General features: G+C 33.7%; 2 protein-coding genes across 2 annotated transcripts; one reads left to right on the top strand and one right to left on the bottom strand.

Moving 5' to 3' along the window:
- The first annotated feature begins 339 nt into the window (after positions 1 to 339).
- LOC132116874 (lysosome membrane protein 2-like) lies at positions 340 to 15,040 on the top strand. Its single transcript, XM_059525737.1, has 12 exons — positions 340 to 605; positions 1,555 to 1,712; positions 5,497 to 5,641; positions 5,788 to 5,973; positions 6,490 to 6,581; positions 6,672 to 6,791; positions 7,883 to 8,061; positions 8,138 to 8,256; positions 10,225 to 10,298; positions 12,712 to 12,763; positions 13,468 to 13,620; positions 14,741 to 15,040. Exons 1-12 carry the CDS (start codon positions 486 to 488, stop codon positions 14,777 to 14,779), a joined length of 1,437 nt encoding a protein of 478 aa, XP_059381720.1. The 5' UTR covers positions 340 to 485; the 3' UTR covers positions 14,780 to 15,040.
- Positions 15,041 to 16,186: 1,146 nt separating this feature from the next.
- On the bottom strand, positions 16,187 to 20,451 carry LOC132116882 (liver-expressed antimicrobial peptide 2). Its single transcript, XM_059525748.1, has 3 exons — positions 20,206 to 20,451; positions 18,722 to 18,864; positions 16,187 to 16,799 (listed from the first exon to the last, which is right to left on the bottom strand). The coding sequence occupies exons 1-3, from the start codon at positions 20,269 to 20,271 to the stop codon at positions 16,760 to 16,762; spliced, it is 249 nt and encodes an 82-aa protein (XP_059381731.1). The 5' UTR covers positions 20,272 to 20,451; the 3' UTR covers positions 16,187 to 16,759.
- Between the last annotated feature and the right edge of the window lie 3,330 nt (positions 20,452 to 23,781).

Here is a 23,781-nt window from a genome sequence, read left to right as displayed (position 1 = left end):
TAATAATAACTACTTTAATTCTTTACTGTGTATTTTCAATTTAAATATCAATTAAATGATTTTTTTCGAGTGTAATTTATTGCCGCGCTGTCACGTGCTACCTGATACTTTACTCATCGCTGATCGGCTTCGTCATCAGCGATTACAGCGTATATACACGTCTTTTTGGAACAGAATGAAATATCGTATTTTCTTTTTCATGTCGTTTAACAATCATTAGGATTACGATTTCTAAAATGATTATACTTTCCAGAGTGCTCATGTGTTCTAATAACACAAACCCCGTCGCGAGTTTGAACGGGTTTCTATTGAGGATCGTCTCGGTGAGCCGTCGAGCGCCCCCTGCAGGACACAAACGTTGCGTATCGATTATAAACTCGATGTTTTGTTTCTCTCTGTGTGCTGCTGTTGAGTGCTGACACATGTAAACATCCTTGAGTCCGGCTCAGGTGCTCTTTGTCTTTGTCCGTGCCTGTCATCGGATCATGCTCCGGTCCTGCTGTGTTTACGGCGCAGGGATCCTCTGCGTGCTGCTGTTAATCGCCGGGATTGCGATGGCTTTGACGCAGGTCTTTCAGAAGCTCATAAACAACAAAATAAAAGAGGTCCGTGAGTATGAGTTCTTATGTTCATATGTGGTTTTCATATCATAGTTATGTTGTTTTCTTCATACATATGCTTTGACTTTAATATATATAATATAATATTTAATTACAATACCATAGTATATTGTGTATTATTATTATTATTATTATTATTTATTATTATTCTCTCCTCACATAATACTATAGAACTTTATTATACACCGTATTCATTTATCATGGTATTTAAATTCTATTCATAAGCATTATAATCTGGCATTATTTTGAAATGTATATTTCTATCTTAGATTAAATATAATATTATATAACGTCCTATAGAAATCCAAACATATGCTACATAGCGTGTATTATAATTTAATATATTTTATTATGATATAACATCATATTATGTTATATATTAATATTAAATAACCCAAGCATTATTAGTATCATTAATTATTATTTTCAACTCACATAATATTATCGTAATACCATAATTGTAAAATTATAAAACATGAATATAATGCATATCCATTCACCATTGTATCTGCATTGTGTTTATGAAAATGCCATACATATGTTCAAAATATAACATATTTTTAATGATTTTTGTCAGCGTTAGTATTATGATATATTTTACTTTATACAGCTTACTGAAGATTGAGTTTAAAAGAATATTGACACAAATTGGTATTGAATTAATATCATATTAATATGCAATATGCTTCTTCAAGGAGATCAATTACACAATAATACCATGTGCAGAAATTTTTTTTATTTTTTTTTTTGTTAATGCCTTTTACGCAGATTTTTTAAAATGTGCATTTGGGGTTGGATATGAAAATGAATGATATGATATTATGACGTTATATGAAGCAGCTTTATGTGTTTCTGTTCCTAAATTGTTTTAGAAACAATGAGTTTGTAAAAATAACTTTGGTCATTGCTGCCTACAATTCACTTTCCCTTACAGCAAGTAGTCCTTGAAAATGGAACAGAGGCGTTTTCGGTGTTTCAAAACCCACCGCCGCCGGTTTACATGCAGTTTTACTTCTTCAATCTGACCAATCCTGCAGAGGTTCTGAACGGAGACAAACCCTTCGTCCTGCAGGTCGGCCCGTACACGTACAGGTCAGGGATGACACTAAAAACATGCTCATCTTGTTTTCCTCTTGATGTGTGACGGATGGGAAGGATATTCACATGACTGAGGGTTTGCTGTAGCTTCCTCTTGCACAAGCTTGCACAAGATTCTCTTGATGACACATCAGATATTCTGTGTTCCTGAAAACCTTAACACATCAGGGCTTCTGTACTTGTTTATCTGAAGCCACAAGGAAAACCCTAGCAACCACAGCAGTCTGTCTGAAAGACTTAAAGCCTGTACAGCTTTCAAAATGCTTCCGACTTAAAACTGGTTCAAACTTTTCAAGTTTTAAAATAGCTTATAGCATAAAATAGTTTTAAAATCTCTAAACTGCTTTAAACTTTTAAAACTGTGTTAAAAAATGATTCAAAATTAAAATGCTTTTAAAAACTGTTTCTAACTTAAACCTGATTTTAAAAACTACTCCGGACTTCAAGCTTATAAAGCCTAAAAATGCTTTTATAAATGCTTAAAACTGCATTAAAAATGGCTTCAAATGTGAAGCTTTTAAAACTGCTTTAGACTTAAAACTACTTCAAACTTCAAGCTTTTAAAACTTAACTGCTTTTCAGAGGTGGAAAGTAACGAATTACATTTACTCGCGTTACTGTAATTGAGTAGCTTTTTTGTGTACTAATGCTTTTTAAAGTAATTTTTTAAATCTGTAATTTTACTTTTACTTAGGTATATTTTGTTTAAAGTATTGTACTTCGCTACATTTTAAAACACAATAATTACTGAGTAAAAAAAATACAAAAATAAAAATAAATCGCTCTCTGGAAACTACGTCAGTAAATAATGGGCAGGAGGGCAAACTGGCGCTAAAATCACAAGAAAGATGCAGACGGTCAAAACAGGCGTTAGTGGTGCAGACACCGCTGAAAACGAAACCCCGTCATATTCTGAAGTTGAACTCGAAGGAAATGAAGTGAACCCATGGCCATATGTATGCTCTATTATGCAGTGTAAGCTGTACTTGCCTAGGAAGACCAAACTAGCAGCTTATAAAATCTCGACAAGACATCAACCCTTCGCAAGAATGTAGAGGTAAGCTAAATAATTGCATCGTTGCATTGGTGGTTAAAATGAAGCTTTGACATTTTAGCAAGAGGTTTTACACAAATTAGCCAAAAAGACCGTGGTGAGGAGTGTGCTATATATATCATCTGCGATAATATCATGTTTTTTGTTTTAATGATATGCGCGCGCATTTATAGTGCGTTCTTTCACTGTGTGATTCAGTCTCCTAAAATGCATTTAGAATGATCACAAAATTGAAGATATAGGGGCAGAAAATTCACATATTTATATAATTTCATATATTAAATCAAAATCACACAAAGAATGCCGTCTTTTCCTCCAAAAATCATCATGAATATATCCATACATATATATATATAACAGTTCAGTAAACAAGTTAATTAAGAGACTTGCGTTTTAGACACCATATTGCCTTTTTTAGCTCTATTTCTACAACAGAAAATAATTCCAAACACAGCCACCAAAGCACAGGTTTGCGTCTCTGAGCAACGTGACAGTGTTTCGTTCCTGAATGAATCAACCGTTTAAATGATTCGGTTCAATCGCAATGACTCACTTATTAACAGTGACTTGCTGACACATACTGGCCATTTTAATTTCACATTTAAAGTATCTTTTGATTTTTTTTAAATAATTAATTTCTTATCATTTCAAATGAGTATTCAACATTTTATGCCTTGTATATCAAAACATTATTCATGCATTTGTAACTGCAGGTTAAATGCATTCTTGTCCTGCACTAAACAGTGTAATACATCTAAATGCCACTTCCAATGAATCTTCTGCATTTCCTCTGCATTAAAAGATGAGTTTGTTGATACAGATTTGCCTGGTAACAGCCCAAATTTTTTATTATTCTAAATAACTGATTCCTTTAATTAAAAACAACTAGTTTGAGATTAATAGACCTATACCAGGTGTGTCAAACTCAGTTCCTGGAGCGCCATAGCCCTGCAGAGTTTAGTTCTAACCCTGCTCCAGCACACATATCATGCGCTGAGTCCCAATTCGCATACTATCCGTCCTAAATAGTATGCGAAACTAGAATTAGTACGTCCCAAATCGTAGTATGTTGAAAAGAGTATTCCAAAGATACCCGGATGGTCTACTATTTCCGGTTAGAATTCGAAGTGCAGATCAATGCACACTCTAAAGGCTAATATTGCCCACAACCCATTGCGTGCGGGAGGGAGGAGCTTTGCAATGGCTTTGTTACACACACTGCACATGAACGTCAGAATCAGCTGCCTCACAAACGACCTGCGTTTGGTTCTACGACGACGCCGCCCTGCTTCTTCACCCCTCAACTTGGTTGAAGAACACATTGTAAAATGTATTGTGAAAAAAAACGATGTGGAAAAAAAGATGGGAATAGTAAATAAAATTTTATTGGACATACAAGAATGAATGAAACAACAGTTGTGGTGTGCGTAACTAGGCAACCACGTTGTCGTTCACGTTGCATGACGTCATCGAAGTATGTCCCAGAACGTGCATACTCTTTTGCTACACACTCAAAAGTATGTACTTTTTCCTCACAAAAAAAGTACATACTTTTAGGTCGTAGTATAAGTAGGCGAATTGGGACTCAGCAATGTAGTTTTCAAATAAACCTAAATGATTAGATTAGCTGGATCAGGTGTGTTTAATTAGGGTTAAATCTAAACTGTGCAGGACTGTGGCCCTCCAGGAACTGAGTTTGACACTCTTGGCCTGTCCCATTTTTGACTCCCTCCCACTGTTAAAATGTAACTAAGTAATTTTTACTCTGAGTAAATTTTAAATGAGCTACTTTTTACTTTTACTTGAGTTGATTTTTAGACTGGTACTTTTACTTGTACTTAAGTAAAATTTCATTAATGTAATGGTACTTTTACTTGAGTATAATATTTTTGTACTCTTTCCACCTCTGCTGCTTTTATAACTGTTCAAACTTAAAACTTATTTCAGAGTTCAAGCTTTTAAATCTGATTCAAACTTAAAAATGCTTTTAAAACTGCTTAAAACTTAAAACTGCTTCAAAAGCTGCTTCAAACTGAAAACTACTTTCATATTTAAAGTTTTTAAAATCGCATCAATCTTTAAACTGCTTTTAAAATGGCTTTAAACTTCAAGCTTTTAAAAGGCTTCAAACCTAGAATTGCTTTTAAAACTGATTCAAACCTGAAAATGCTTTTGAAACTGCTTTAAACATAAAACTGCTTTCATAGTTCAAGTTTTTGAAACCGCTTCAAACTTCAAGCTTTTAAAATTGCATCAATCTTAAAACTGCTTTTAAAATGGCTTTAAACTTCAAGCTTTTAAAAGGCTTCAAACCTAGAATTGCTTTTAAAACTGATTCAAACCTGAAAATGCTTTTGAAACTGCTTTAAACATAAAACTGCTTTCATAGTTCAAGCTTTTGAAACCGCTTCAAACTTTAAGCTTTTAAAATTGCATCAATCTTAAAACTGCTTTTAAAATGGCTTTAAACTTCAAGCTTTTAAAACTGTTTGAAACGTAGAATTGCTTTTAAAACTAATTACAATGCTTTTAAAACTGCTTACAACATCAGGTGTTTCTTATGAACACCAGATGCTCTGTGTTCATTAAAACCACATACAACTTCAGGTTTTAGTAATTATTTGTCCTGAATCACTTGACCTGTTGTTTTAAAATAGCTCAACTCCATGACAGTGTTATTTTCATAAGTCAATATGAATGGCTCGTTTGCTTTTCCTCTTTCAGGGAGTATCGGCCGAAGGAGGAAGTGAAATTTCTGGACAATGGGACCAGAGTTCAGGCTGTGAGTCCGAAGACGTACGTGTTTGAGCCCAACATGTCACGCGGATCTGAGGACGACATCATCCGAACGGTCAACATCCCTGCTGTGGTGAGACCGTGACCTCTGACCTACTAAAACCACTGAGAAATAAGAGCACGTCATGTGTTTAATGGGTGAATCTTGTGACAGCGTGTCACATTTCACCCTAAAATCAAAATAAAAAATTGACTGTGTATGGGTGTTTCTGACTTCAGACTGTGATGGAGAAAACCAAAGATCGATGGTTCGAAGGCTTAGTCAGTGCCTTGATGAGGTCAATGGGTGTTGGTGTTTTTGGGACGTTCAGGATCGGTGACCTGCTGTGGGGTTACGAAGATCCGCTGCTTAAATTAATCCAGAAATTTATCACAATGGATGACCACTTTGGACTCTTTTATAAGGTAAGTGGGCGTGGTGTTTGCTGTCAATCATCACTATAACTAGTGCAAGTTTTATACCTCTAACACTAATTAGTAACGTTACACTGATTAAATATGACTGTAAATAAATTTACAATGTTATAAAAGATATCTATTTCAAATAAATACTGTTCTTTGAACTGTATATTCATCTGTGAGTCCTGGAATATGAAACGTATTACAGTTTCCTCCTAAATATTGAGCTGATTTCAATATTGATGATAATCCGAAATGTTTCTTGAGCAGCAAATCAGCACATTAGAATGATTTCTGAAAGAATAAATATCTTTATTATATGTTTGCATAGAAAACATCTATTATGAACTGTAATGATATTGCACAATTTTTACTGTATTTTTGATCAAATAAAAGCAGCCTTGGTGAACAATAGAGACTTCAGTGTAACTGTTCTTGATATTTGTGTTTCTCAGCAATACACACATCTGTACATTTTTAGTGTACAGGCGTTTAATTCTCATGTCACTGACTGTGTTTCAGAAAAATGGCACCAATGACGGTGATTATATTTTCTTCACGGGGAAGCAGAATTATCAGGACTTTGCTCGTATAGACAAGTGGAACGGAAACAGGTAAAATGTATCTCTAGAAGATTCATGAATGGATTTAGGAGTTGCACAATCAGCTTGTGCTCAGAGGAGATAATTTGTTGTGTTTGTCAGTACGTTGAACTGGTGGAGCACAGAAGGGTGTAACATGATCAACGGCACAGACGGAGCATCTTTCCATCCAGTCATCACAAAAACAGAGAAACTCTATATATTCTCCTCTGATCTGTGCAGGTGAGGACCACGGACACACACTGAACTGTTCACAGATCTTAATTTCACTCAGAAGTATGCTAAGGTGTATTAAATTGATCAAAACTGACAGGTAATGCATTTCTAATGTTACAAAAGATTTGTGTTTCAAATAAATACTGTTCTTTTGATCTTTCTATTCATAGTAGAATGCGGAAAAAAATTAAAATGCATCACAGTCTCTACAAAAGTATTGTGCAGCACAAGTGTTTTCAACACGGATAATAATCAGAAATGTTTCTTGAGCAGTAAATCATGATATTATTCTGATTTCTGAAGATCATGTGACACTGAAGACTGGAGGAATGATGCTGAAAATACAGCGGAGCATCACAGAAATACATTACACTTTAACAGAGATCCACATAGAAAACAGCTTTTTACATTATAATAATATTTCAGAATTGTTTCTGTATTTTTGATCAAATAACTGCAGCCTTGATGAGCAGAAGAGACTTCTTTCGGAAACATTAACAATCCTGCCGACTATTGAACAGTACAGTATGTGATGATACTTTGACAAATATTAATATATGTTATATAATCTTAATATATGATTAACCAATGGTAATATGATGATAATCAACTATTTAAACAATATTTTAGCATATTCACATTCAGCTGACAAATAATGAATATAAGTATAAACATATTTTATTATTGTCACTGATTAAAGGTTAAGTTATTGATTCAGTATTGATCTATATTGGGTCTGAACATGTGACCTGTTGAGCTCAGTGCTTATGTCTACCCAAGCATTTTTCCTAAAAGAGTGATTTATTTTTTAATTTTTTTATCTATTAGGTCACATACTGTATGTGTGTGATTCGTCATGGTTTTTCTGCTCTAATTCAAGCCTCCAAACAAGCAAAACTAGTTACTGAAGTCATTACCATACATAAAAACATGTTATAAAAGAAACAATTCCTCAGCCAAAACCATTTTACAGGGAAATTATAGTCACACAAAGAAAGCTGTTAAATCTGAGAAGTAGGTAGCAAATCTGCTTAAATAAGAAAACAGTCACAGTCCTGAATGAAACTGTCTCTCAGTGTGTGTTTATATATGCACAGGTCTATATATGCACAGTACGAGTCTGACGTGAGCGTACGAGGGGTTTCTGGTTTCCGTTTTGTCCCTCCCAGCGAGGTTTTCGCCAATCTTACGATTAACCCAGATAACGCAGGCTTCTGCGTGCCGGCCGGGAACTGTCTCGGCTCCGGCCTCCTCAATGTCAGCGTCTGCAAAGACGGTCAGTGAGAGTCTGAATGTTGTTTCTAACCGTACAGACGCCGGGACGTCCCACTAACACGTGTGTCTCCTCTCAGGTGCGCCCATCATCATGTCCTCCCCTCATTTCTACCAGGCAGATGACAGATTCGTCCAGGATGTGTTCGGGATGAATCCCAACAAGGAGGAGCACGAGACGGTCGTCGACGTCAACCCAGTAAGTCTGAATAAACCTGATGAAAAAGTGACTTTTTTTCAGAGCAGAAATCCTCTCTGTAGGACATCATATGAGCACGTCGGCACCCAGGATCACGTTTACCCAACGTTTGCAGTGATAAAACAGTAAACGATCCGCTCGGTCGATAATCGTATCGCCATATGATCTATACACTATGACATCAAATATTTTCTCTGAATTTTTCATGTGCCTTTATATTTAAGAAATATTTGAAAACCCAAGTATAGTGTGCAAATAATGAGAATAGGGTGTATATAATGAGTATAGTGTGCATCTAATGAGCATAAACAATAAGTATAGTATATATGAGTATAGTGTGCATATGAGTAAAGCATGCCTATGATAAGTATAGCGTAGTGTGCAAAAAAGTATGCAGCTGATGCAAATAATGAGTATACATGTAAATAATAAGTATAGTGTATAGTGTGCTTATGAGTATAGCATGTATAGAGTCTAACATTTATATATAGTGTGTATAAAATGAGTATAGTTTGAATATATATGAGTGTTGCATTTGTATATAGAGTATTGTGTGTGTGTGTGTGTGTGTGTGATGAGTGTACCATGTATATATAGTGTGTATATAATGAGTATAGTGTAAATGAGGTATAGTGTGCATATAAAGAGTATACATGTTAATAATGTGTATAATGTGTATATGATGTTTATAGTGTACTAGTATGTATATAATAAGTATAGCATGTATATAATAAATCTAGTGTGGGTATATAATAAGTATGTAATGTATATACTGTAGTATGTGTTTATCTGCGCGGCCATAAGAGGGCGTCATCGCACCACACTCGGGCTTCAGGACTACAATACTGATGAGAAACAGATTCAGTTTCATTATAAAACTGATCTTTCTGACTGACAGCATTGCTACAGATCCAGATCCAGATCCAGATCCAGAGCGAGTGAACGAATGAATAACAGCATCTGTATTTCATTATTTACTGACAGAACAAACCAGTTTTACGCTTGTGTCTGTGTCAGTCTCTGATAAAGCAGATGCTGTTAGGATGATGTTATCAGATTCCCCAGCTAGTCCAGACGCGTCCCACTTCCCAGCAGGAAGTTAGTGATTAAACCGCTGGCTCTTTTGGTTATTTTTTTACGGGAATTGCTGGGATATGTGTGTGTCACTTTTTAGAATTGTTTTCTCATATCAGTTCCCATCATGCTTTTGGCACACAGCACATTCCCACCTATTGTGGATTAAATGTTTTTGCATTTGAGCATTAAATGGGTCGCAGATGTGCTGTAAGACACACACACACACACACACCTCTGGATTCATTCTTAGATAAGAAGATGTGTTTGAGGATCTGTTGACATATTATTCACATTCTGAAACAGCTTGTGATCAGAATCCAACCAGGAAATATCGATACTGTAAAATCCAGTCTAGCAGAGTTTCTTGGTTTCATTTACCTTATGTTCACATTAAATTAAAATAAATTCTGTTTACTTTCTTCATGCGTGCTCTTTGTCTTGTGAGCGATTCATCAGTTTATGATACTGTAAAGAAAACACATCATCACCCTTTTTAAACGTTTTGAAGTCTCTGAGATATTAAGTTAATATTTTGATCATTTAACAAATATTTATATATTTGTTTATATAAATTTTTAACTTATGATTTTATTATTTTTTAGTTTGTGTTAAATTGTTTAAACATAATTTGTGATTATTTTATAGGCTATTGATAGCACTTGTTTTTAAAACCAAACAACAACAAAAAACTATTTTCAATATCGTCCAAATGTTTTGAAAACCGCAGATTTGACTTAACTGTGCAGTTACGATGTGTATGTGAGTATAGTGTGAATATGTATAATGTGCATTTAAGGAGTATAGAGTGTGTATAAGAAATATAGTTTATAATAGGAGTATTATAAATGATTAGGGAATCGGATGTTGATTAGTGTGTGTTTGTGTTCTCAGCTCACTGGGATGTTGCTTCGGGTTGAGAAGCGTGTTCAGCTGAACGTCTACCTGCATCAGATCCAGGGATTCAGGTGAGGATGAGTCTCTGTGACTGAGTTAGCTTAGCATGGACTGCTAACATTTCCTTCAAAAAAATAGAGAAATCTCGAAATAGTGTTTACACACACCTCTGCTAAAATCACAGATTTTTGAGACATAAAAATAAATCTAAGATAAATCTTGTCAGATCTTTTCCACATATAATATGATATTAAAACAAATAAAATCCAATGTTTTATATTTTATGTTTCTGTTAGTGCTGTCAAATGATTGTTCGCATTCAAAATAAAAGTTTTTATTTACATAACATATGTGTGTATACTGCGTATACAGTATTTATTATGTATAAATAAATACAAACACATGTATGCGTATATTTAATAAAAAAATTATATATTAAATATATTTATATATAAAATATAAGAATATAAATATAAAAATGTATATACATGCAAATATTTTCAAAATATATGTGTATTTATATATGCATAATAAATATGTACAAATACATATATTACGTAAACAAAAACTTTTATTTTGGATGTGATTAATCGTGATTTATCATTTGACAGCACTAGTTTCTATATCATATTTTTCCATAAAAGTTGTATTTTTATTTTTTTATTGTTTGTTACATGAATTGTGTTGGTTGCAATATTGCAATACAGGTGGAAAAATTAATATTTCTCCAAAACCTGTTATTGTTATAGCCACTATATGCACAGTTTGTGGTGACATCAGCATGCTTATAGTTTAATATAGTACAGTACAGTTTGTTTTGTTCTCCAGTTAATTAGTTTTGATGCATTTAATTTGATTGACACTGTCAATGCCGAATGTTTGATGTTATAAAGTAAAATGGATTATTTTAATCTGTAACTCTGTAACTTTAACACGAGCTCATTACATAAGTCTCTCCTGAACCATGACCTGAAGTAGGTCAGTCCAGCTGTAATGATTGACAGCTGTGTGTTGGAGTTATCTGAGGACGTGAAGCGAGCGGATCAGTTTCTGGGTCTGTTTTGGGGTCAGGTGGTCCAATGACGTGACCCAAGACCCGACGCTTTCAAACGTCCCATTTGAGCCGACAGCTCGTTGGCTTGGTTTTGAAATGCGATCTATAATCTGAGAGTGCAGATAAATCCTGCTCATGAGCGTGTGAACGGAATACATCTCTCCTCGCCTGTAATTATCAGTGTGACACATGGGTGTGAGCTCCCATTCATCTGATAGTGTGTGTCTGAGAGGCTTTTCCTTGAAGAGTGTGTGTGTGTGTGTCCATTTGCATTCATCTCAAACTATGCTGATTGAATAAACAAGATTAACTGTTAGAGCTTTAGTGTTTTGCAGTTTTTCCTTTAAATTTAGTTAATTTTAGTAATTTTGTTGTGTGTTTTTGTCATTTTTTATAAGATTTTGTTTTTAAAATTATATCTATTTTAGGGATGTGCATCTCCATAACTGAGGCCGATGTGATATTTCAATGCACACCAGCGATACGATACATGAAGGATACATACGAAGTAGCTGCCAAAGCGATGTGAATTGATTCACGATGCAGTGCAATTCGATTCTACACCATGCAATTCGATGCATCAGAAAAAAATATGCTATGAAATTCAATATGGTACAGATAGTTGGCTTTTATTTCTTTGGTTCAGACAGACAGCCATGTTAATCTATATTCTATGTGACTCTCAGGACATGCCTTGGTCTCTATAGTGTTGAGAGAACGTGCTTGAGAAACAGCTTAGATAGAGAAATCAATCTACATATAAAATATTGATAACAAATTATTGACCACTTTCTAAATAATAAAAGTATAGCACATCTGCTAATAATTATAGCATATAATTATGTGTTAGAAACAATGCATTGCGATCCAAATGCCAATTTGTAAAAATGCACACTTATTAAAATCAATTTATCCCGTCATTAACTTTTATCCAGATGCACCGATGCATAATTGGTGAATGTTTCCATCCCTAATCATTATAGTTTATTTTTATTTATTATTTATATTAATTTTTGTTTATTTAGTTTTGCACTAGTTATTTTTGTAATTCAAGTTAAACTTAACTAAAATAAGAATACATATACATGTATACTGTGTATTTAAATATATTTATATATATATATATATATATACAGTATGTGTGTGTGTGTGTGTGTGTGTGTGTGTGTGCGTGTGTGTTATAATTTTAGTTAACATTTTTTTTTCTGGTTTCACTTTAATATAAGTTACAGTTTTAGTCATTTTTATATATATAGTTATTTATTTTTTGTAGTTTTAGTAATTTAAGTACTTAAGCTGGGGGTGTTACATATATAATTTTGTTTCAAGTAACTAAAATATATTTTTTTACAGTTTTAGTCTTCTATAATAAGCCTGCTCAAAAAATCTTCAAATACCATCAAAATCATAATTTCTTTTTTGTTCTGCAGTCAAACTGGCAAGATCCGGACGCTGGTGTTTCCAGTGATGTACCTTAATGAGGTAAATAAAATAAAATAAAAATCATCATCTGTATTTTTCTACAAGGCTTTTATAGCTTTGTAGTAAGTTTGTGTACGTGTCAGAACATGTATTCCTTTCAAGTTCAAATAGTTCAACTCAAATAGTAATAGTAAAATAGTAAATAAAATCTCAAGGCCATGGGCTCGCTTCCCAGAAAAATTTCACTTTTTTTACTCTCACATAAAGCCACAAATACCATATAGCAAACCTCAACTGCTGGATTGTTTATATATTGTTGCAAAATTCAACTCTGTTATCATCCCGAGCTATCTTTTCATCACATGTGTATTTGCTGCTTTGTTGAGATGCAAAATACAGGTGAAAGGTGGAACAGCTAAACCATCCAAACATGATGCAAAATTTATATTGACCTTTGAACAACACAAGGCATGAAAGAGTAAATGAAGCAGAGAGAGATGTAGTTGCATCAGCTTGACTCATGTTTAAAAATAAAGAGATAAACCAGTCTCAGAATTAGGGATTAGATTATTTTTTTTACTGGATAAAAGTGCACTAAATGAAAAAGATCATAGTTCTGTTGAATACGATCTTAACTTTAAAGCAGTTATTTTGAGTTCACATTATCAAACAGAACAACAAAGGGCCTGAGCAGAAAATATGAAAGTGTTTTTCTTCATTTCTGTCTCTTCTTATCTTCTAAACACTTCCATCCTGTTTTTCAGAGCGTCCTTATTGATGAGGAATCTGCCAAGAAGCTGTACGCAGTTGTTACTGAGGCTAATGTGATCGTCAACATCCCCTTCATAGTGATCAGTGTAGGCATCTTACTGGGCGTCATCTTCATCGTGTTCATGTGCCGACAGCAGACGTCACCGGTGAGGATCCATTTTACAAGTATTGTTGACTCTTTGATAAATTGCTTTTGTACCTCTTTTGCAAGTTGCTGTAGGTAAATGTGTCTGCTTAATGCATAAATGTAATTGTAAATAAAATATAAGTATTAAATGAAGAACTTAAACTAAATGAAAATTTGAAATGTTGCCTTGACAACGAGCTGAAATAAGTTTAAGTATTAAAATGACTAAGTACATCTAAAGTAAAATGAAACTAAAACTGAAAAAATAAAAATAAAATGTTTATAAAGTAACAAAAGCAAGTAAAAAAGATACCAAAAATGAAAATAAAAACTACAAATATTAAAAACACATCTTGTTGCATAAAAGTGCCTTCTAAATACATAAATTTATATGTAAATGTAATTATAATTTTTTTTTAAATATTATAAAAATGTAAGGTACCATGCTGTCTGTGCAGGTGGTTTTCACTTTTGCTATATTTTCTATGATGCAAACCACCATTTTGATATAAGTTAGAGGTAGAGATGAGTCTCATCAGTGTAGCAGTCATAGGAAAAGCCATGTTTCTGAATGATAGAACCTAGTGATGCCATGTAGACCGAGAAGAGAAGTGGTCCAAGAACTGAGCCCTGAGGCACCCCAGTAGTTAGATGTTGCAACTTGGACACCTCACCTATCCAAGATGTCTTTAAGGTCCTATCTGAGAGAGGTAAGATTCAAACCAGTGGAGTGTGGTTCCTGATATATATATATATATATATATATAGTAAAAATATGAAAATAAAAGCTACTTCAAAATATTCAATAAAAACTATAATACTCTATAAATAATACTAAAATAGCGCTGGTCACTAGGGCAAACATATAACACTTTTCATGTGAAATGCACAGGAAACTCAAGTCACATTTGATTCTAATATAATTTATGTTGCCATTGAAATAAGTTAACTGAGTGATACTATAATAAGCATAAAACACAATAGCACACAAAAATATTGCATGAAATTGTCCAGTAATAATAGTTTTTTCCCCAATACAATTCATTCTGTGGTTGCAATTCTCCAGAAAGGCCACATGCAGTGCTGCCTGTAACTACATTTGCAGTATTTTAATCTCTTTTTTTCTCTCTCTCTCTCAGAGCACTGAGGCCGAGCGGCAGCCACTGCTTTCATCCTAAACTCCCCAGACGTCATGAGGAACCAACATGCGCTTAGACATTGAGCTTGATTTCATTTTCACACGGCTAGAGTCGGTTCAAGGAGCATCGGTGCATGCAGCAGACAACTCAAAGTGCAAAGTTTCTCTCTGGTCACCTGGCCACGGATCCAGGTCTTTTAAACATGTTTTTAATGCTTCAGATGATTGATTGAGTATCACAGAACCATATATGGCATGCATTTCTAAATCAGCCAATGAGTTTCATGTCCTTAATTATATATCAGAATATATAATATATATAACTGAATTATATATCAGAAAACACTAATAGAGACAGCAGATGCAACACGTTACACATCAGTGCTCGATATATTGATGTCACCTGTACACATCACAACAATATTAATACACTTATGCAATTGCCATGAGCTCATTTGACAAAAAAAACTGACAGTGGTGCCAACTCATTCTTATTTCAGGACTAATGTTAGTTTTAGTCTGCTTCACGGGAGTCTGACAGTCAATAATGTGCCACACGCATTGTAAAATCACTAAATGCTTTTTTTAAAATGACCAAACAACTTGGTTTGGTGCCATGATGTATTTGCGCATGTTTTGTCCTCTGCCATATATGTGATTTTCTTAGATGCAAACCAAGATTTTGATGGTACATTGGCTCAATAATGTTTCAATAATGAGTCAGCTAATAACACTTCGACAGTATTTCTGAAAGAAATTGACCATAATCACTAATTTAAACTCTGTTTGCAACGCTACAATTTCTTGAATAACCAGACACAACCTTGTTTTCAGTGTTCAGTAAATGCAGTATCAAGTGTTTCATCAGTATTACCACAGCATTGAGAAGATTTGTTTTCTTGAATATATTTAATGTTCATTTTCATGCACTGATTGGTTTAGTTTTTATTTTTGTTTGTGTTTAATAAACAAAATTCATTTCATGTTTTATTCTTGTAGGTGGTTGGTGGCAGTTCATGGGTGGTTTGGTGTTTTTTAGGGCTGAAAGGGGAAGATTTGAGGGTTGCTAATTTTATTTCAGTGAAGTTCACAATATTACTACAGTACATGATGCCTGTGGTTTGATCTGAAACTGTGGCGTGATTTCAGTTTCACTTCAGCTTGACAGTAAATGTACTTTTTGCCAGGATGGAAATCTTAATTCAATCTCATGATTATGATTATTATGAAATGATAATGTGAGCTGTGTTTATGAATTAAGACCCAGTGATGATGATAGCTGAAAACAGACTGTTTTAGGTTTAAAAAGGAATGTTAATGATTGATTCCATTTTTTAATTCATTTTTTATGCATTTATTTCATCATGTGAGCATTTTAGTTTTTGTTTTCCTTAAAAAAATATTGCACTATCAATGTAACAAAAATAACGAGACAAACAATAAAACATTTTAACATAAAAAAGCATGTTGCACCATCTCACATTATGTGTCTGATATTTACAAAATAAATATGCTCCGGTTCTTCTGGAAGCTGCAGCTGATAATGAAATAGATTTGCTACAGATTCTTTTGCCATGTGTGCTTGTATTTTATCAGATCAAACATCTCGGCCTCATTGAATCTGAATCAGAAACTATAGATGCAAAGTTAATATTTTACACATTATTAAGATCTGTACAACTATAAAACATCGATGATGAAACTGGAGTTCTTGTAGACGTGTTCCTGAGAGGTTTCTGAGGAGGTGAATGTGTCAAGAACATGCCGGGTCATATTTCGGGCCAAAATCAAATAAATTAAAACAGTTCTGATTTTGGAGGTTAATATGACCTGGACATTTCTTGGTGAGATTCACCTGAAAACAGTCTTGAGATTGATGTAGATCTGAAAGTCTTCTGCTGTCTTTAGATGTTCTGTCAGATTGATGTAGGTCATGATGTTTGAGAAATCAAAGGGATGCACAATTTTAGACATTTTGTTTTCCATCACTTGATTTGGTGCCATCATGATTTATGCTCAATCACGCCTGTTGAGCTTTATTGAAGGAGCACGTGTGCTTCCTGAAAGAGAGGAGAACTAGGTTATTTTTGAAACACTTGCATAGAAATAGGCTATATAAAAAATAGGAAATATAAAATGTGTGAAAACATTTCCCGCTTGTGCCAGAGTGTAGCATAAATCTGAATTGCTGTGGAGTTGCTGATTCACGTAGCGGTCAATGTTTTCTGTGATAAACTCTTATCTGTTTACAGCTTAAAGTTCAGGTTTCTGTGTGAAAGTCTTTTTGTGATTAGATTTGTCAATATACAATCATATAGAGATATTTTGCGATAAATTCGCCTTTCTTATCACGTCGCAATGTAGATCTTTTATGTGTTATTAATTCAAAACGTTATTTCGCGACAAATGCGTGTTTCTCAGAGCGCCAAAATCCATTGTGAGGCGCCAAAATAAAGTCTTTAAATCATCAAATGTTCTGCTAAAACGCACGCGTATTGAATCACAATGTGTAGACCGTTTTTGTCTATACAAACATACAGCGATATTTCGCGATAAATTCACATTTCTCCCTTGTGAGGCACCAAAGCTTACACTCCTGACAAAATGATCCGATAGCGTGTTCGAATCAGATTCAAATTTGATTCGGTTCTGATCGAACTCCTCGCGTAGTGAGTCACAATGGCATTATTTAACCTAACGGTGGGGCGCCAAACTGAAGTGGATCGCGTATTTAAATAATCCACACGCGTATTGAATTACAATGTAGGCTAGATGGTTTTATGTCGATAAAATTGATACAGTCATATAAAGATATTTTAAGATACTATTCTCACAGCGCAAAAAAAAATCCCTTTACAAACTTGAGAAAACGATGGCGAATCGCGTGTTTCGCTTAAATCTCTTTCAATGTTCAATGGCGTATTGAATCACGATGTTCGTTGTCTTCCCGCTAAATGTCCCCATTTAAAGGATAAACATGTTTTATCACAATGACGTATTAATCAGCTCGGTTTAAATTGGTATTCATGTTTCAAATCACATTTCTCCGACATCTTCTAGCAGGAAGTGGCATCTTTCATTTCTTGGAGGGAAAATATGCTATATTTGTAAGTATCTGTTGAATAAATGCTGTCATGTTTTGTGGTGTTGGTTGGTTTGTTTCCTTAATCTCGTTTGTACACAAGCTAAACCTTTTCTACAACAAGCTTTTGGCTACATTTTACAGTAAGCTGTCATTTGTTAACTTTATAGTTTATGCTACCATGGACTAATGAGCAATAAAGGCATTTAGAAAAAAAGTAATTAGTAATATGTAGAATAAATGTATATACTTTTAAAGATACATCAAATATGTATATAAAAACAAATTTACTTAATAAGATAAAGTTGTTCTGTTTGTTCTCAACTAATGCTAACAAACTGAAATGTATTAGTAAATATTAAAACTAGCCCAACTTTAAGATCATTCATCTAAATACTGTAGAAGTATATTCATTTTCAGTTGTTATCGATTATAGCATTAATAAATTAACAAAGTATTACCGCCCAGTCTGTTGCATTCAGTTTTTTTTATTATTATTATTATTATTTAATATTGCCAGAAAAATAAAAAAATGTCATATTTTTCATTTTTTAAAATAAATGTAGAAAAATATATATATATTTTTTTTTAAAATGGAAATTATATAAGCTGTTTGACTGATGCTAGAAAATATTTAAGCTGTTTATCCATTTTCTACTTTTTTTTTAGAATGCAGTACCCTGCATATTATTATTATTATTATTATTATTAAACTTTTTATTTAGATATACTTTTTGGTGTTTTTGCCTTTAATTTGCTAGGACAGTGTTGAGAGGACATGAAGTGAAGTGGGGGAGGGAGATAGAGGAACAGAATTGGGAAAGGTCCGAAAGCTGGGATTTGAACTCGGGACGTCCAAAGCGCAGCTACAGGACTGAGGTGTTTGGGGATGTTGGTCACCTGCAGTAGTTGGTTCCACACTCATAATGATCTCTGCATCCAGAACCCACAGGTTTCAGAGTGTTCCATCGCCAGAGTAACGAGCGCTTGGCCCGATGGATCAGTCCGGTCGCCCAGTCAGTGTCTATGGGTGCCGCCTGGACCTACAGACACACAGAGAGACAGCGTGTGTTAGACTCAGATGGTCAGCTTGTAATGTTTTATATCTCTTCATTTATTTACTACCCCCCCACCCTCCCAAAAAAAAACAAAATTCTGTGTTAAAATGTTTCCACCATTGAATACAAATGTAGATAATTGCAATACTTTTTATCTTACCATTCTGAATTTGTTTTTTATCGCAATCGCAAGTTTACATCTCACAATTCAGACATTTCTTCTCATAGTATCTTGCAATTCTGACTTTTTTCACAAAATTGAGAAGAAAAAAATGTGGAGATTAAAATTATTATTATTATTATTATTATTATTAATCCATGGCAGAAATTGCCTTCCATACTGAGATGATATGCAAATGTTTAATAAGTAATCTTCACTGTAATTTGGAGAGGAAATGTACAAATTTAGATTATCAAGCAGCTAAATTTAGAAAGCTGTCAAGGTCAGTCAAACCTCTGAGAGTGACATTGTGAAACTCCAGGCAATGATTTACAGAAGCGTTACAGTATGAGCAGAATAAAACAAGCGCTTCATTGGTCACACTGCATCACCTTACAGTGATGAGATGAGAGTTGTGTTATTCCAGCTGGAGGAAGATGATCCCGTTTTACAAACAAGAGACACATGCAGCTGACTCCAGATCAGCTGATAGTCTGTTTTATGACTGACACTGAGATCGCTGATATGCAGAACAGATCTTTGTCTTTTTTTATTGTCTTATTTGTGGTATATGGGAGTAAATCCAAATGGCAGAATTTTTTTTATATTATTAAATATATTTGCTAAAGAATGTTTCCGAATTTATTATAATTTTATTATATTTACCAATAATTTTTTTCGCCATTTTATTTAATATTTTTGAAAATATATTTTTGAAATATAATAATATTTAAAAAGCATTAAAAAATGTCATTAATATTAATAAAAAATATTATTTGTAAAATTATTTACTGTAATTTTCTAGCATCTATCAAGTTTTATTTAATTAGCATAATATAATTCAAGTTTTATTTAACTTTTTTGCAATTTAAAGTGCTTTCCAGGCAAAAAAGTTGATTGCCAAATAATTTAGAAACCAACATTTTAAAAATAGCTGAAGTCTAAAAAAGTAATTCATATATTTTTTTTATATGAATAATGATTAAAGTTAATTAAAAAATCATGAAACTTATAAGTCTCTGTAAGAAAGCAAGACTAAAAAGAGACGTTTTTCATTTAGATTTAAATCTTTCTGTATTTTCTGCACGTCCACCGGAGGACTAAGTGAAATGGTTTCTGCAGCAGTTTTTGTTGTGTGTCAGATTGGTGATTGTGAGATGATGTACCTGTAAGGCCAGCAGCAGAGACAGCAGAACGGTCAGGACGAGCAGACGCTGGGTCACTGGCATCATCTTGAGCCTTCACCTGAACGTCTATCAGTGAGACCGAGCCAGAGCTGGACACGCTTATATGAGGCTGATAAGACTATCAGAGATCAATGATCAGCAGAAATTAGGACGAGTCCACGTCTGCGAGGGTAACGAGACCGCTAATGAGCAGGATGAGTGAAATACACACCAGAGCTTGACATTAGTCACTGTGTTTGTGTTTGTCTGCTCAAAGTCCACATTCACAGGGAAATCTAACGTTGGAATAATAGTGCAATAAATGCTAACACATTCTAGCAGATACGTTATAAAAGATTGGTTAAACGTTATCTGGTCTTTAATAACAATCTCAAAACATTATTTATACATCGATGATGGAATGTCTTCTGGAACATTTTAGTTGAACGTTCTTGTTACATTTTTAAATGTTGTTACTTTCCAGTGGTTCAGAGAGGACATTCAAAAGTAACATTCCCCTGATGTGTGTGAAATGATCAAATGTAGCATTCTCTTAAAGGGCCAGTTCACTCAAAAATAAACATTCTGTCATCATTTACTCACTCTTTTACAAAAGTTAATGAATTTCTTTCTTTTGCTGAACATGATGTTTTGAAGAAAAAGTTACTGATTCCCGTTGACTTTCACTGACTTTACTACTATGGAAATCAATGGCTACCGTCAGCTTTTGAGTTACAACATTCTTGTGTGTGTGTGTGTGTGTGTGTGTGTATGTGTGTGTGTGTTCAACAGAAGAAAGAAACTCATACAGGGTTGTAACAACTCGAGGATGAGTAAATGATGACTGAATTGTAATTTTTGAGTCAACTGTCCCTTTAAATTTGTCTGTAATGTTCACACGGCTATTACATAAATAAAAGAAAAGAAAAAAAAGATGTTTTAATGAACAAAAATAACATTTCCATAACTTAATTTGAACATTAGCAAAACATGTCAGCTGGGATGTACTGATATTTAGGTTTTGTAAAATAATTAATAATAAAGACAATTCATATTTTAATTTTAATAATTTAAGATGGATTTTTTAGGTTTTTAAAACAAAAGTGTGTCTGAACTTTATCATATAATTGTTTTAAATGATACTATCATATATTATATATTCTCTGTGGAGTGCAGAATTCGAAGAACAGATATGAAAAAAAGAAGTAATTTTCACTCGTTTTTAGCTTTCACAAGAGCACATCTACTGAGCTGTGATGAAGGATGAAAACATGAGTGTGTGGTGTTGAGGTGTTCCTCACCTGTCCAGCAGAGGGCAGTGTTACTCCAGCTCATCTACTGTTGCTCCTGAGAGATGCGTGTCATTATGGGATGTTTGGAGGTCACGAGTTACCATGGTAACGGGGTTCCTGATGTTCTGCAGTGGTTTGAGTCTAATAACCTTTGAAGAGGAAGTGCTCGGTTCTGCATCAGATGATCTCTGAGATTTCGGGTAAAGGTGTGTGTGTGTGTTTGTTTGTCAGTGTGTGTGTGTGTGTGTGTAGATGGGAACCAACATCCTGTGAAAGTCTCAGAGCTAATTCTGCTGTTTCCCTGCCTGATAACGGGTCCATTTATCTATAATTTAAAGTTCAGTGCTGAGATTCATCCAATGTCATTTCTTCATACAGCACTTTTCATAATACACACTGCTTCAGAAAATCATGATGTTAGTGTTTTATAACAAATTAATATCTACATGCCTTATTGTTGCATTTATCATATTAGAGCTGGATGATAATATCCTTACATTTTGTAATGGCAAACAATCAAGTAGTTTTGCTATCACTTTATGTGAGTTTACTGTTTAATATAATGATTTATATCCATCTTTAGTTTGCATTTCTGCAACTCAATAAACATTCACACAGCCAAGATTTATAGTAGCTAGTTTTACCATTCGTTATTCATTTATTAATCACCCAGCTAACAAAAATGTGTTCTGAGAACATTTTGGTAACGTTTGCATTAAGTCTTGAAAACATTATTTCTGGAAACGCTTTCATTTGTAAAATTGTGTAAAATGTTATGAAAAAAATTATTATGTTATATATGTACTGTATATACATCTTTGTCTTTACATACAAGCTCGGAGTTCCCATCATTGTTTTTGTGAATGCCGTGAAACGCTTCCCAGAATGCACCAGTGTGTGTGTGTGTGTGTGTGTGTGTGTATTGTTGTCTGGGATTGTGGGTATAGAGTGGTTCCTGTCCGTGGCTTGAACACACGAGCCCTTGTTTGTTTCATGTATGTGTATGTGCTCATCTGGGCCCCTGAGCGTCTGTTGTGGTTTCAGTCACGAGTGAATCCAAGAGACGCTCTCCTTCTGAAAGCAAACACACAATGGAGGATCTGATCCGGCCCTCTCTCAGCAGAAAGCACTGGAAGCCCCATCTCCAGCACCATCGTTATTAATGGGGGATGTTTCTGCTCCTTTAATTAGAACCTTCCAGAAAAACCTTCAGTAGACGAATGCAAGTTCAAATAATATTAATAATATATATATTTCCATATATATATATATATATATATATATATATATATATATATATATATATATATATATATATATAAAATTTAATAAATATATTAAATATAATATAATATATATATATATATATATATATATATAATATACATTTATATAGCTTCATTTAATAATTTATATTTTTTATTATGTACGTTTTTTTGTATTTATTATAAAATATACAAAATATTATTTACTAAATTGTATCAAATTTAATAAACAATAATTAATAATAATTAAATGTAATTAGTTTGTCCTGTTTTGGCCATGTTATTAATTAATTTGATTAAATAATTTTAATGTAATAATATTTATATAATTTTTTTTGTATGTATTTATATTTACTTTATTATTATTATTACTGCTGTTCATTGGCAAATGTTTTGCTCTTTTGACAGTGTGTTTGCTTTGCTACAGTTCCTGTATTTATTTATCTATTTATTTACTTTATGAAATACTTTTTTTTATTGAGGAACACTTATAATTAAATCAGAATCATAAAATCATGAACATTTTAAAAACAACCAGTGTTGTCATAATTACAGTAGAAATTGAAAACCCAGAACAGATATTTTAGTCCATATTGGTTTAGCAGAGGACCTTTGAATTCAAATGATGCTTTCCATGAAAGAATGAAAGAATAAATGTGACACTGAAGACTGGAGGAATGATGCTGAAAATTCAGCTGCACATCACAGAAATAAAATAGAGTTTAACAGATATACACACACAAAACAGCTGTTTTAAATTAGTTTAAATATTTCACTATTTTTACTGAATTGTTCATCAAATAAATGCAGAAGAGACTTCTTTCAGACTCATTTTTCTGCGGTCAGTAATCAGTCTGTACTGTAAAGGACCTTAGTGAGGCCCCTCGTCAAGGGACCTGGGACATTCCAGTTCATCACTGTGATGACAGCACTGGATTGTTCGTGGCCACACACACAGTGAACGTCATACAAACACCTCTAAGGCTCCTTACTCCTGCAGTTTGTGGATTTAAATCACT

Source organism: Carassius carassius, chromosome 36 (assembly GCF_963082965.1).
Source record: "Carassius carassius chromosome 36, fCarCar2.1, whole genome shotgun sequence".
In the NCBI taxonomy this organism is placed as follows: domain Eukaryota; kingdom Metazoa; phylum Chordata; class Actinopteri; order Cypriniformes; family Cyprinidae; genus Carassius; species Carassius carassius.
The sequence above is the reverse complement of the archived record's forward strand: the minus strand, read 5'-3'. Positions and strand labels throughout refer to the sequence as shown.

Coding starts and splice junctions, on each gene's coding strand:
- LOC132116882 (XM_059525748.1), bottom strand. CDS start 20,271: ATGATGCCAGTGACCCAGCGTCTGCTCGTCCTGACCGTTCTGCTGTCT. Junction 18,865..20,205: donor CTCTGCTGCTGGCCTTACAG/GTACATCATCTC, acceptor GTGTGTCTGTAG/GTCCAGGCGGCACCCATAGA. Junction 16,800..18,721: donor TGTGGAACCAACTACTGCAG/GTGACCAACATC, acceptor CCTCTCTTTCAG/GAAGCACACGTGCTCCTTCA.
- LOC132116874 (XM_059525737.1), top strand. CDS start 486: ATGCTCCGGTCCTGCTGTGTTTACGGCGCAGGGATCCTCTGCGTGCTG. Junction 10,299..12,711: donor CATCAGATCCAGGGATTCAG/GTGAGGATGAGT, acceptor TTTGTTCTGCAG/TCAAACTGGCAAGATCCGGA. Junction 13,621..14,740: donor GCCGACAGCAGACGTCACCG/GTGAGGATCCAT, acceptor TCTCTCTCTCAG/AGCACTGAGGCCGAGCGGCA.